Source organism: Nannospalax galili, unplaced genomic scaffold, assembly GCF_000622305.1.
Source record: "Nannospalax galili isolate Female #2095 unplaced genomic scaffold, S.galili_v1.0 scaffold25, whole genome shotgun sequence".
In the NCBI taxonomy this organism is placed as follows: Eukaryota; Metazoa; Chordata; class Mammalia; order Rodentia; family Spalacidae; genus Nannospalax; species Nannospalax galili.
This window is the reverse complement of record NW_008355642.1, coordinates 4,829,680-4,845,040: the sequence shown is the minus strand read 5'-3', so window position 1 is coordinate 4,845,040 and position 15,361 is coordinate 4,829,680. Positions and strand designations below refer to the sequence as shown.

General features: G+C 36.6%; 1 protein-coding gene across 1 annotated transcript in view; it reads left to right on the top strand.

Annotated features, from left to right (window-relative positions):
• The window catches only part of Pih1d3 (PIH1 domain containing 3), a 46,626-nt gene that overhangs the window by 15,365 nt on the left and 15,900 nt on the right, over positions 1-15,361 (top strand). The window contains exons 4-5 of the mRNA XM_008852978.1: positions 334-439; positions 3,946-4,042. Of these exons, the coding sequence (XP_008851200.1) occupies positions 334-439; positions 3,946-4,042 (203 nt within the window). The remainder of the gene's footprint in view (positions 1-333; positions 440-3,945; positions 4,043-15,361) is intronic.

The window sequence follows — 15,361 nt, the reverse complement described above, 5'->3', positions numbered from 1 at the left end:
AGAGAGAGAGAGAGAGAGAGAGAGAGAGAGAGAGAGAGAGAATGAATTGCACCAGAATGCCTACATTGATTTTTTCCAGGCAGTTGAATTGTAGATTATCTTATTTTCTCTTTTTGCCTGTATGTTTTTCTAGTTATTATCATTTCACAATATATTGGTCTGTATTGATTAATATTAAAAGCAGTTTCTAATTTAGCTTATTTGGATCAAAAAATAGCTAGAGATTACAAATAATGTTTTATAGCAACTGTCCCCAATAAATGTGAAGAGCATGAAGCATGTAGAAGAGGAAAACACAACGCAGTCTCAGTTCTGTCTTCCTTTCCTTCACAGCTGTTCCTACATCCAGTAGTGATGAAACTGAGAACATCTGGACTCCAGAAGAAGTTCCTGAGGGTGCAGAGCATGATGATATGTGGGACATTCGAGAACTCCCAGAGTAAGTCACGTGAAGCCAGGACTATGTGTTTAGGTGCTTACGTTAGATGTGTCATCTTAGACAGTTATATTTTTGGCAAGATTCCTTAAGTAACTTGCACCACACAAAAGATAAAACTACAGTACCACAAAGAAAGCATATACAATTGTTTTTCCTGTTCTAGAACCAAAACAAATAATAAAGCATATAACCCCTTCCTTTCAGATATCATCTAGAAAAGGTGAAAAATATAGCCACTTCCAATAGGAATGTCTATTCAATATCAGTTTGATGTGTAATGTAGAACTAACACTGAGAGGAAAATAAAACCAGCCCATTAAATTTCAAGCATTTATACAAACCAAATTACAATACCATGTTTATGTTTCAAAGACCTGATTTTAATTACTCAGTGTTCTGTAATTTCAGTAAAAAGCTATGTCCTCCCTCCAATTGTCAATGATCATGCAAACTTATTTCCTAGCTATTTCAAGAGTATGCTTAGAATTCAGTATATTTTGCAACCAGGATTCAGTCTTTGCTTTGAATCCTTTTCAATATCATTGAATTGTGAATTTAGAATTAATATCATGGAAAATCCTTTCATTTAATATAATTTGCTCTTATAAACAATTGAAAATATATTTACATACATAGATGAAATTAATGGCTAAATAGACTTTAAGCATATATCTTAAGCTTAGTATAGCTAGAAATACAAAACAAATATTTACTACATTATAGTGTCCTCTATTAGTTCTGGGTTTTGTTGTTGTTGTTGTCATTTTTTGAGATAGGGTCAGGCCATACAGCCTAAGCTGGTCTCAAGCCCATGAGCTTCCTGCCTTCACTTCCAAGTGTGTATCACCATACTTAGATTTACTTTATTCAGAAACACTTTTATGGCAATTAATCTGAGAAATCTTTTTAAGTTTGACTGCAAAGCTCCCCAGCACATTTTTAAAATATGATTGTATGTTCTATGTTCATTCTGAAAATAAAAGCAGTGGGAGACTGCAGATAATTAACTGGAAAGGATACAGCTTTCAAATTGTGTCAAAACCTAAAAACATTATAAAAATAACTCAGTGTTTTTATAAGCATTTCTATGTCCTAAGAATGAAAAAGTAACTCTCTCAAGATATATTTATATGGGTCCCACACATCTGTATGAAAGGTAAAAATTAAGTCACTCATTATCATATTATAAATGAATGCTACACATCCATATACGGCAAGCTCCAAGCAGGAGTAAATGCCCACTTTTCATCTAGATATTTGATATTGCCTAGAAAAAGCACCCATAAAAGTTTTAAATAATTAACAACCCCAGTTAGGGCATGAGGAAAACTGCTTCACAAGAATTTTCATCTTGATTTTCTACTTTATGAAAATACATTTCAAAATGCTTTAACGGGTAAAGAGAAAAATAGGTAAAGAACACAAACAGATTTTCACAAAAGAAGAATTGCAAGAGGCTGAATGGAAAAAATAATAATAAAGGACTGAACTAAGTCACATGCCTGTGGAGGAGAAATTGGAGGATCTCTACTTAAGAGAGTTTGAAAGAAGATTTAATATTTGATTGGATATGTTGGATAAGAATATATCATCATGGAGTTGGGGAGATAGCTCAGTGGTTAAGAGCACTGGCTGCTCTTACAGAGGACCCAGGTTTGATTCCCAGCACCCATATGGTGGCTAACAACTTTCCATAACTCCAGTTCCAGGGGAATCCGACACCCTCTTCTAACCTCTGCAGGCATTGCACAACACAGGTGCATTTACACACATGCAGGCAATACACTCATACTCAAACTAAAACTATAAATAAAACATTTTTAAAAGGAAGAAATCATCGAAGAGGATGGTGAAGCTACTATTTAGATTTGAGTTGGGGAAGAAACAGTGCTATATAGACTCTAAGGTGCCTTGGGGACCTCAAAGTAAACCTGCATAATAGGATGCCGGGAAATTGCACCTGGAGCTCAGCATAATTGCAGAAGCTTGTAAAACTCTATCTTCTAGTCCTGAGCATACAGATAAACTTTTTTTGTTTTGTTTTAACCTGGATTCACCTTTGTAAATATTTGCTGGGCATTATAGCCTATTAAGAGTAAAGTATCCCATAGCAAACAGCTACTTATTGTTAGTCCCATTGAACCTCAGAGAAATTCCTTTTAAATTCGTGTGCTTTCTTATTTGCAAATGTTCAGAAATTCAATATATTGTTTTAGTCTTCTAATATGGAGATGCACCTTTTCTTCCTTAGGGTAGAACTGAAGAGGAAAAATAATGTAAAGGGCTGAGAGTGTGGGTCACTGGTAGAACACTTTTTAGCATGTGTGAGGCCCTGGTTTAGATCTCCAGCACTGAAAGAAGAATGGGGGGAGGAGGAAGATCAGAAGAAGGAAAGAGGAGGAGGAAGAATAAGAAAAGAGGAGGGAAGAGAGGAAGTGGGAGGAGAATAAAAAAATAATTTGCAAACTTTTACTTCATTCTATCTGAACACATTGAGTACCTTCTATATGGGGGCTTCCGGAAACTGCTTTTCCTCTTAAAATAAAGAGAAGAGTTGTGACTTGCAGGGGGTATGAAATATCAGGAAAATCCTTCTGTGAATCAAGAATTCCATAGGACTAAACTCTAAACTCCATCATCTATCTGTGCCAGTTGTACCACCACTGTTTCTGCTACAGAATTTTAGAAATGGAAATGACCATAAACCTCAGATGATTCACACTCATCTCTCCCATAAATCATACAAATGTAGAAGCCAAGAGCCTCTGCATTTGTGACTTGACCAAGGCCACACAGTTAATGGCAGATAGTACTAAATCTGGATTGTTTTTGCTTTGGAGTTTAAAATTAGCGGAAGATTTCTATCCACCAAACCCTAGATTATGGTCCAGTATTTTTCTGAGCTATTGTGTTCAAGGAATGGGACTTTTTGCCGCTTCAACTTTATTTTAATTTTATTAGAATCATATTAGAAGTTTCTTCAACCCACTGTATTTTTATAGCTCTAAAACACTTAAACTTTCTTTTAAAAAGCTGTGTGTGGGGCTGGAGAGAAGGCTCAGCGGTTAAGAGCACTGACTGCTCTTGCAGAGGACCTGGGTTCAATTCCCAGCACCCCCATGGCGGCTATGAACCATCCTTAACTCCAATTCCAGGGGAACCCGAAGCCCTCTTCTGACCTCCGTGGCATTGCAGACACGGGTGCACTCACATACATGCAGGGAATACACTCACACACATAAAACAAAAGTAATAAACAAAATATTTTTTAAAAGCTATGTGTACAAAATCATAATCCTGCTCTTTTGTGTTTAGTGTTTTGGGTTCATTTATAGAACTCCGTTCCTTTATGTTCTAATACATGTTTGAAAAATAGCAAGCACTTTGTCTATTTAGTCATTTTATTTACATTTTGTACTAACATATGCTCATACGTTTCCACTTTGTATGTGTATTGTAACAAAAAATTGCTCTTTTCCCTGAATATTGTCATTGACATTTTTTAGATATGAAATTGTGTTCCAACAGCAGGTGGGAACGGAGGATATATACCTAGGATTAACAGGAAAGGATCCTTCAACAGCATATTGTCAGGAGCTATTGGTAAGCTTCAAACTCCTTTTTCCTGTTTTGTATATGGCCATTAGAAATAAAATTGACTGTTATATTCACAATATTCAGACACTAAGAAATTAGTGAGGCAGTTTAAAATTGATCAGTTGCAAAATCACCTAAACTTAAATACAGTAAAGATGTTTTACAAATAAACATAATAAAGTCATATCATACAATTCACTAGTTCTACTCCTAATGACACTGCCTGCTATCATTGTACTGAATATTCCTTTGTTTTAGTTCTGTTCCCAGGCATACTATCTGACTGGTTGTTACCTCCTGATTAGCTGACAGGCAATCAAGTTAAAATGTTTCTTTCCCTGAATCTGCCTTATCTCTTACTTCTGTATTCTTGTATGACTCTGCTTGTAATGAGGGATTTCGAAAGAAAATTATTTTCTTAATTTTTAGATCTGAACTTCTGATTTATACTACTAAAAAGACCTATAAAATGTTGCTTAATTCCCTTATTCAAATGACACCACAGCACATTGAAGACCATGTCACCATTTCTACATCATAACAATAGAAGAGCAATAGCAACACCAACATTTTCAGTGCTACCACTTCATTGCCATGTATTCCATCCTCATAATGATTGTGTTGAAAAGTCTGCATCAAACATAGAATGTGCTGTTCAATTCATTTTGGCACCATGTGCAAGTAATTGGTGTCATAATTTTATTTCTTAGTTCAGGGGCTATGCTTTAATCTTTTCCCCTTTTCTCTTACATTATAGAGTACTGGGGCACCCCTAGGAGGTGCTTAATATTTTTTCTCAAGAAGATGATAAATGGACTCTCCTTTTGGCAGTAACTTCAAGTTTTCTCTTATTAGCAAAATCTAAGACATTCAATTGAATCAAATAACATAATGGGAATAGTGACTCTAAGTACCTCAGGAGATTTTTCAAACTCTAATGAGTTAAGGTTTCAAGTGATCTTGAAGTAATTAGCTCCCAGGGCCTTACCAGTAATATTCAAATTCCTCTCTCTTAAATTACTGTAAAATTATGTTTTTTGATGTCTAGTGTTGGGGATTGCTCAAAGCTCTGGAGAAATTCTAGACTCTAAACAAATAAAACTGTTGCAAATCTTTCCATTTTTCTTATGTAAATTGCTATCAGTTTTAATAATAAACACATTCTGAATAAAGAATTTTGGAAAATAAATATCTCATAACAGGAATATACAGCTTATCTAAAATTAAATAAGTGATCCTTCCTTCTAATGAATTTATAATCAACTGGAGAAAAAACACCTAATATAGATAAACTGATTTTATTATTAAAATTAAACTCAAGGGACTAGAGAGCTGGCTCAGTGGTTAAGAGTGTTTATTGCTCTTGAAGAAGACTGAGGTTCGGTTCCCAGCATCCACATGGAGGCTAACAACCATCTGTAACTCCAGTTTTAGGGGACTTCATGCCCTCTTCTGGCCTCCAAAGACATTGGATGCATTGGTGCACTTACATCCACACAGGCAAAACACAAAAGTTACACATAAAAACAAATTTTTTTAAAGAATTAAACTCAATTTAGGTTTAGGTTATTAGTAGGACTAGAGGTTTAGATAAGGCATGAATACCAATGAAGGGAAGTAGTAAATAAAGCAGTTAGTCATGCCACAGCATTTTTGGGTGTGTGTGTGTGTGTCTGTGTGTGTCTGTGTGTCTGTGTGTGTCTGTCTCTGTGTGTGTGTGTCTGTCTTGTCTGTCTGTGTGTCTATGTGTTATGTGTGTGTGTCTGTGTGTGTGTGTGTCTGTGTATATGTGTGTGTGTGTATGTAGTCTAGCAGACAATTTTGGGTTGCATTCTCATGAACACTATTCATTTCCTTTGAGCCATTTTTTCCTATTGGCTTGGAGCTCACAAATTAGGCTAAACCGAGAGGACACAAAGCCCCACAAATCCTCTTATCTTTGCCTTCCCCAGCCCTGAGATTACGAGTATGTACTACCATGCCTCATATTTTCATGTGGGTTCTGGAGATTAAACTCATGTCCTGGTACTTACCAGACAAGCACTTTACCAACTGAGCCATTCCACAGCCCCACACTTTGCCACTTGTATTCTATTCTTTTTATTTTCTTTCTTTCATCTTTATTCTTTATTTTATATACTCAGTAAATCCTACACACCAAACATTGCCCTAAGAACTAGATATAAAAAGAAATAAGAAATAGTCATTTTTTTCTCAAGGAATTTGCAGGAATAAATCAACTAACTTGTTTGGAGGGATAGAATTTCTGCAGTAGAACACATTTGACGAAGGCCTTCTAAGCAGAGATAAGAGCACGTGGAAACGTGTACAAGCACGAAATAACATGACATATTTGAGTAAACTGTGAATACAACAAGAATCAATAAACAGTGTGGGCAATGTACTGGTAAGCTCTCAAAATAGAGCTTTTTTAAAGCCATGATTTGGATTGGAAGTGTTTAGGTCAGAAATAGAGTACTTGCCTAATTTGCAGTAGGTTATGGGTTCAATTCCTTGCTCCACAAATGATCAAACCCCTAGTTCTGAGCTTAAATTTTATTCTGTGGGTATATTAATGATGGCACCCATTCTCATTGCTTAAACTCACTGGTAAGCCAAGAGACTGTTGACACCATCTCAAGTATTTCTTATTTAATTTTATGTGCTTATTTTTCCCATTGGTAATATGGTGTTTCTTTTGATCTAAGATATCTTTACATATAAATGTGTCACTTATTTGATAAAATGCTTTATAGTAAAGGTACAACAAATTAGTATTAAATGCACACATTTATTGTGCTGCATCCTAATATTAAAACATGGAGAAAATTGAACCTTGGATTTTGTTGACCGTTTTAACTTGGTTTTGTTCCAGAGACTTTAAGAAGAAAATTTTTGTTTCTTATGCCCTTGCTTAAGCTGATGAAGGTAACATAAGTGCAATCTGTTTAAGTAAACGGAATAATTTTATCTTTAAGAATTCGCAAGGGCTACCTTTTCCTGTACCTCCCCAGATTCCAAACAAGAAAGCAGGGTTTATGATTCCTAAATCAAAATGAGCTAAGGATATATCCTCAGCAAAATTTCCTTCTAACTATGAACGTAAAGAGCCCTGTTATTCAAATTCTGATGACCTATTGTTCTCTGCTCCTAAACTCCTGGGTATGTAGCTACCAGTCTCCTTTGCCTTAATCTATATTGAAGTATTTTAGAGCTGCAGCTAGTGCTAAATCTATGGTTTACAAATTTGTTTTGCTTTGTTTTTAGTTGCCAGATCTTTTCTTTAAATACAATTTTATGAGAAGGCCCAAGACATAAAACATATAAAAGTACCATTTCCTTGGTGTAAAGGGTATCTTCACCAATGAAGTATCTTATAAGAAAGGCAGGGGCTCCTTGGAACACAGTTTGGAGAATATTGATCTAGTCTCTCCTCCTTACATTGCGGTATTAAGGTCAGGTTTATAAGACATTAAATGCCCATATTAATTAATGAAAGAATAGTAAAAGATCTAAAGAGTTTCTTCTTCATTGGTGACATGGAGTGTTTCTTTATACCTAATCACTCAAAAGTCCTTACTTTGTTTTATTTTATTTTATTTATTTTATTGTCCTTTTCTTTCTTTATAGTCTGTTCCCTTCCCCACAAGTCTCCACTATAATGGGTTTGATGTATATCCTTGACCATATTATCTTGGAGTACTTACATATCATTGTTTGCTGTAATTTTTTTTAATTCAACAAATAGTTAAAGAGAACTTCCTGTGTTCCAGAAGCTATTGATGGACCTCATACTAGATACACAGTGTTGAATAAAATAAACAATGTTCTCCTCTCTTACTGACAAGACATCAAGTAGTCCATAAAAAGTAGTACTGTGGGAGCTTCTAGGCAGACTATCATACTTTCATAGATTCAACAAGAGGGAAATGATGATCCCAAAAGAAAGAAATTATTACTTATATAGACAGCACTAACAAGATTAGTCAACTCCTTGAATCTCTTCTCGCACATGATAAAATCAAACCAAAGGGGCCAGATGGCATGTAACCTGAGCAGTAGGGTAGTCTGCTTGCTGAAGGGTCAAGTCTACACTGTAGCTAGCTACTTTAGAGTCTGCATCTGCACCCAGGGTAAGTGAAGTGGAAAGCTCTGTGCTTTTCTGGAACTGGGGAGTAGTGTAAGAAACTGTCTCATGACAACCTCCTACAAGATTGAGGGCCTCCTACAAGGTGGAGAGACAGATAAGAAACAACACTGAGGCAACTCCTCAAAGCCTGCTTATCTTCCATGTTCTGGGAGGATCACAAAATGTTCTGCCAAGCTCTAGGTCACACTATAGTCTAACCTTGCCTACATGGCCTATGTGGATGCTGCAAGGTCACTAGAGTGGCATGAGAGCCATTTCCTTACAGTATAAATAAATGGGGGATTTTTGTCCTGATGCTTTCACTTTAACAATAATAGCAAACAGTTTATATAATGCTTGTTGTGTGATAGGCATTTCTCTACAAACTTTACATGTAACACTTCATTAATTTCCACACCAACCCTATGAAGGAGACGTTATTATTGCTCCCTATTTTACAGATGAGGGCATCTTAGCACAAACGACTAACTTGCTTAGGGGCTTACTTGTACTTTTTGGCAGATCACACACTCTTGGAATTTGATAGATGTCCCACAGAGTGATATGAGTGCAAAGAAAAGGAAGCCCAAACCGATTTAGAAATAGAGATGGCATTTGACCTGGCCATTTGAAAGACAAATTGTCTGGCAGCAAAGGATGAAAAGCTTTCTAAACAAAGTTACCAGTAAGAATAAGGACACTACGAAAGCAGGTGGTGCCCCAGAAGGCATGAAGATATATAGAAGAGAAGACAGAGTAAGTGAAGCAGGACTAGATTTGAAAGCCCCCAAATTTCATGCTATGTGTTATGGCCTGAATTGTCCCCCTCAAATTCATATGCCAAAGTTCTAAAATCCCAGCGTGATAGATTGATGATGAGGCCTTTGAGCAATAGGTTTAGGTGAGGTTGTTGAGTGTGGAGCCCTGATGATGGGCTTAGGGACCTTATATGACAAGACAGCAGAGAGTTTGCTCACTGTTTTTTCACCATGTAGGGAGCCAAGGAGAAAGTACTGCCTGCACATCAGGAAGGGGCTCCTCACTAGAATCAGCCCTTCCGACTCTCTAATTTCTGACTTCAAGGCTCCAGAGCTCTGAGAAAATAAAACCACTTTTTTACTGTTTCAGCAACCCAATATATAGTATTATTGCCATGAAAGGTAAAAACAACTACGGGGCCATGAAATTCTGACTTTCTTATCTGGCACTAGAGTTAGCGTTTTAAAATGGATGCCTTAACTGATTTGGCATATGTTTAAGAAAAACTCCAGTGGAAGCATGAACATGAAATTATCTCAGTTTAGTGGTGATTATGATGAGACAGTGACTTTGGAAAAACTTGTGGTAACCAAGTATATTAGTCCCAGTGAAAGAAGTAAGAGGCACAGCTGTGGCAGTGGGGTTGGAGAACAACGCATGGCTTCAGGAGGCATTTTGATGTTAAACTTTATAAAGACTGAGAAAGTGATCAATGTGATATGTAAGGAAAAACAGGAGTCAGGTTTCTAGCTTGAGTGACTAGATGAATGATGATGGCTTTAATGAAGATATGGGAATGTAATGAATTATCTTTAAATGGTAGAATTAGAGATGCTTTTTCTTATCTGAATTTTCCACATTCCTATGGTTATCATCCGTTATTTTGGATGGTTTTGTGTGTTGCGAGGATGGTGTGTGGAATGCAAAACAAAGGAAACGTAAAGTTCTAAGACAGAAGTATTAAGTTTTGTTACTTCAAATATGAAATACTGTGGGAACTCTTGTTAAAAATGTCTAGTAGGCTGTTAAAAATACAAATCTATATGGAACCCAAGAAGAAAGAGACTGGAGTTGTTTTCAGAGTTGATTGTGTTTGTTCTCATTGAGTGTTCGATTGCACCACCACAATGTGCTGGCTTTCCATAATGCCTGTATTAAAGTAGATATAATATAAATTGTACTCACATACATGGGTGTGTTTAGTGAAGAAATTTGAGAGGCATGCTATGAAACTTGCAGGAATAAGGCTAATTTAGAACAGAATAAGGGGCCCTTGGAATGAGGTAAACAATCAGAGAGAGAGAGACACAGAGAGAGACAGAGACAGAGAGAGATCAGAAACATAAATTCTTACTCCAGTTCTAGTCCAGGTAATGAAACCCAAGGGGAATTAGATCAGTGAAGTGAGGCTGGGATTGTGATATGGCATTAGTGGTTCAAAGATGATGAGATAGGACAAAACTCCATCATAGAAACAAGGTAAGAAAAATGGGAACTTGCCTATCCCTAAGAACAGGACTGATAGAGGCACTGGACCTTGTGGCTGACAATGAAAAGTATGAAAAAAAAGGAAATATGGCTGTCTGAGATGGATAAATAGACTGCTGCATAGGACTATTTGTGTCAGGAAGCAGGTGGGTACATTGGAGATTTAGGTCAGCAGATTCCCATTTTCACTCCTTCTTTAATATCCAAATTTTAATGGGACAGACTACATTTATTGATATTCTGCCAAATGACTGTTTGTTGTAGGATAAGGAAAAAGCAGCCTGCAGATAGTTCCATAGCCCTTTTGAGCTAGAATTGATCCCTAACATATTTTGTGCTTCTACTTTTGGGGATCTATATTGATAAGGAGATAACATCATGTGACCTAACAAACAAGCTATTAAGCTTGCTTCTTATTTGGTTTTGTTTGGTTTGCTTTCATCATCACCTGGGCCTTCTTCCCATCCTTGAATCACACCAAGAACAGAGGGAGATTCAGGGATGGGGTAGAAGTCAGTTACCACAGGCAGACACAGCCAGGAATCACTTGTTTATTACATGTGTTTATCTCAGAAAGAGCTATCAATCATTCCGAGAAAAGTGTCTACTCATCCTCTAAGAATTCACTTGTTTCTTAAATGGTCTGCTTCTCAAATCCTGATTTCTGTCTTAAGGTTAAAAACAGTCATATTCATTTACTTTTAATAAATAAATAGATTTAACTACTTAATGATGAAGGTGATTATCTTTTTCCATTTAAAATTCTAGAGGATAGACACCTATTTTGTCTTGTTTTGTTTTTCTGCTACATTTCCTGATTATGCTGACCTTGTTTGATTGGTTACATATCAAGCCATGTGTCAGTGAGAAGGATATTTGAGCTGTAATGGGGTTCCTTATTATCAGCTTTAGGAAGCACAGTAAACCTTCATTTAAATTTCTAATACTTTTCTCAGTAACATGCATACATTTATGGTTAATATTATAACATTCCTTTATAATGATGGTGGTGGTGGGAGGGGATAACAAATATCTTCTTAAAAGCTAATCTAATTGTATCGACTTACTATATTTCTGATTATGAAAATAATACATATTTATAATGTTAAGAATACTAATATTAGAAGAGTCAAAAATAAAAGCCTCCTATAGTGAGATAGAGAAGAACTGAGAGAGAGGCTTAAAATAATGGATAGAACAAAACAAAAAGCAAGCTTCATAGCTCGTTTGTTAAATCACATCAGATTATCTCCTTATTAATATAGGTCCCTGAAAGTTGGAGCACAAAATATATTAATTATCGATTCTAGTTCAAAAGTACTATGGAATTATACTAGATAGAAAGAGGGTACAAGATGACTTATACATGTTACTTAGTAATAAAAATCAGTAGTTCTGCTTTTTGATGGTGCCATTTTGATGTCGTTTCTTTAAATTATCTAAATCACATTGCTCATAATTGTTGAGCCAGAACTGGTAGAAGCATTTGATTCCAGGCCAGTAGTTTCATAGCTTGAAAAATATTAATACTTAAAAAGAAAAAAATATTAATACTTGAGGGAGGGATGGTCAAAGGAAGGTATATGGAATATAAGTTTACAACTACAGTAGAGTGGTTATTTTTCAGAGGCTGGAGAGAGTGAGGTGAGCAAAGAATAGGAAAAAGTCAATCAGTAGCTACTAAATTACAGTTAGAAAAGAGCAAGAAACTCTAGGTTACTGCTGCACAGCAGGGCAACTACAGACAATAATTATATACTTTACACTTCAAAAGACTAGAAGAAAGTATTTTCAAAATAAAGAAATGATAAATGTTTGAGGAAGAAGATAGGTTTAACTTGATTTAAACATTATACAGTGTATGAATGTATAGAAACATGTGGTACCCCCATTAATATGTATAATTTGTATATGATTTGGAAATGTGTGGGAATGATGTGTGCGTATGTATGTGAGGGGTTTGCCATGGTGTGCACGTGGAGATCAGAGGACAACTTCTCTGGTATGCTTCCCACCTACCTTTCTTGAGACAGAGTCTCTGTTGTTTCCCACTGCACAGTTCAGGCTAGCTGGCCTGGGAGCTCTTGGGGATTCTTCTCTTTCTGCCTGCCGTCTTGACATAGGAACACTGGGATTACAGACACATACTACAGTACCTGGCTTTACATGCGTTCTAGTGATTTGAACTCAGATCTTCAGCCTTGCCCATCAAACACTACCCACTGAGCCATCTCCCCAGCCCAATTTGTACATTTTTAGACATCAGTTAAAATTAACCCTAGCCAGGTGTGGCAGTACACGCCTTTCATCACAGCATTCAGAGGCACCAACAGGTGGATATCTGTGAGATCAAGGTTAGCTTGGTCTACACAGCAATTTATAGGCCAGCTGGGCTATAGGGAGACCCTGTCTCAAAAATCAAACAACAACAACAACAAAAAAAAAACCAGACATAAACAAAACAAAAAAGTTAACTCTAAAGAAAAAAAGAGGAGAGGGACTGAAAATGATCCTCAGAGATGGGAAGGGAAACAATTATATCCCTCAATTGGGAAGTGCTTGGTGCTCCTTGGAAGAGAGCAGTTTCAGTATCATGATAATGGCAGACTGGGTAGAGCTGAAGAATGAAAAGGAAGCAAGGAAGAGAAGTTACCAAATATGCACCGTTCTTTGAGGAAGTGTAGTAGTGAGGAGAAAGGCGAGATGGGGGAAGACACATGATTTGGGAGAGCTTTTTAGGACAGGAGAGTTTTAAGTATGCTTTTAAGCTAATGTTGAAGATCTATTCATTTACAAACAATATTTGTTTAGTTCTTAGTGTGTGGCACTAGATCTAATGAACAAACACTTAAAAAGTAGTTTTAATGTAAGTCCCTAGGGGACATCTAGAAAAGGATAGAGACATTTTTGCTTGTGATTATGACATGCTATTGTCATTTTGTATTCAGAATCCAGGGGTATTTTAATTCCTGTCATAAAACGCGGTAATAGGTCTAGGGATATAACTCAGAAATAAACACTTGTCTAACACATACTAGGCCCTGAGTTCCATCCTTAGCAATCACTAAATGATAGTCTTGAAAAGTAAAAAAAAAAAATTCTACACAAACATGCCAATATTATTCCCTTCTAGTTTAGAAACTCTAATTATAAAAAGAGAGTTTCTTGAGCATGGTGGTACATGTCTGTAATTCCAGCTCTCAGGAGGCAGAGACAGGAAGATTACTGCAAGTTTGAGACGTTCCTGAGCCACATAATGAGTCCCTGTCTCACAAAAAAAGAATGAGCGATATAAGGTGACCATTCAGCAGCATTCCACCCTGGTGACTTGAAACAGTTTTCTCCTTCCTTTCTTGGTTTTCTTCCAAACTCACCGTGTTTAGGACTGACCATTTGAAATTGGATAACCTGTCAAGGAATTTATCCTTAGAGAAAAAGGGCTCTTCGTCTCTTATCAGCTGTTACTTTCCTGTAGCTCTTCATCTAGTGATGAAACCTTGTGAATTTCCCCATTCACATTAGCCTGTCAATTGATGTTGTCATTACGGGAGTCTTAGTTATAGAACCATAATGCTGAAAATGCATGGGTGCAGCTTCCATGTCATGTCTAGAACACACTATTTAATAGCAGGTGTCCTGGTCCTCTGGCTCTTCTTATCTACCCACCTCCTCTTTTATAATGTTCTCTGAGCCTTGGGTGTGGGGGTGACATTGTAGATGTATAAATTGTGGCTGGAAACCCCCACCATCACTTATTCTCTGCATTTTGACCAGTTGTAGATCATTATAAAAGTCTCCATCTATTGTAAGAAGAAGTTGCTTTGATGAGTGATGAGAGATACATCTAACTGTGGGTTCAAGGATAAGTATTTAGAATACATTTTAAAATAACATTGGTTTAGGTAAGTGGCATGAGTAGGTTCTCTTCTAGGGTCTATGACATCTCCAGCCACTGGTATTTGACTAAGTTTACTGTACCAGGCATGAATTCACTCCTACTGAGATGGTCCTAAGTCCAATTAGACAGCTGTTGGGTACTGTCAAGATAAAACTGCCACTACTGTATCATTAGGGATATCTTGACGGACCACTTATTGTGTGATTTGTAGCTGGGTAGGACCATTGATTGTTTTTCTCCTTTGACAGCTTGCATAATGCCTTCTGCTACTTTAAGAGCTAGTGCACAGGGAGGATTCTTCTATGTCATTTCCACCTTGATTTGTCCAAGTCCTTTCTAAAACATGAATCTTCTTCAGTGGGGTCTGACCTTCAGGCTCTGACAGGCAACTTAAAAGAAGATATGGCCAGGTGTGGTGGCACACGGCTTTAATCCCAGCACTCAGAAGGCAGAGCAGGCGGATCCTCTGTGAGTTTGAGGCCAGCCTGGTCTACAGAGTGATTTCCAGGCAGCTGGAGCTACAGGGAGACTGTGTCTCAAAAAGACCAAAAAAAAAAAAGAAGATATGAAATGTTTAATTATATATATATATACATATATAGTTAAGATATATAAAGTGATACTTTGATACATATATTCTTAGTGAAATGATCGCCACAGCCATTTCAATTTATATATCCATAATTTCATATCTTACCTTTGGTGCATGTTTTTGTGTGTTAAGTAGAAGCACAGAAAATTTATTTTGCAGTGTAGTATTATTAACTGTACTATTCATGCTATACTTTAGATATCTAGGTTTGTTCATTCTACATTACTGAAATTTTGAACCCTTTAACCTAGATCTCACATTCATCTACCTCTGGTAACCACCATTCTCTCTATTCTATGTTTTAAAAGATTTATTTTGCAGTGTAGTATTATTAACTGTACTATTCATGCTATACTTTAGATATCTAGGTTTGTTCATTCTACATTACTGAAATTTTGAACCCTTTAACCTAGATCTCACATTCATCTACCTCTGGTAACCACCATTCTCTCTATTCTA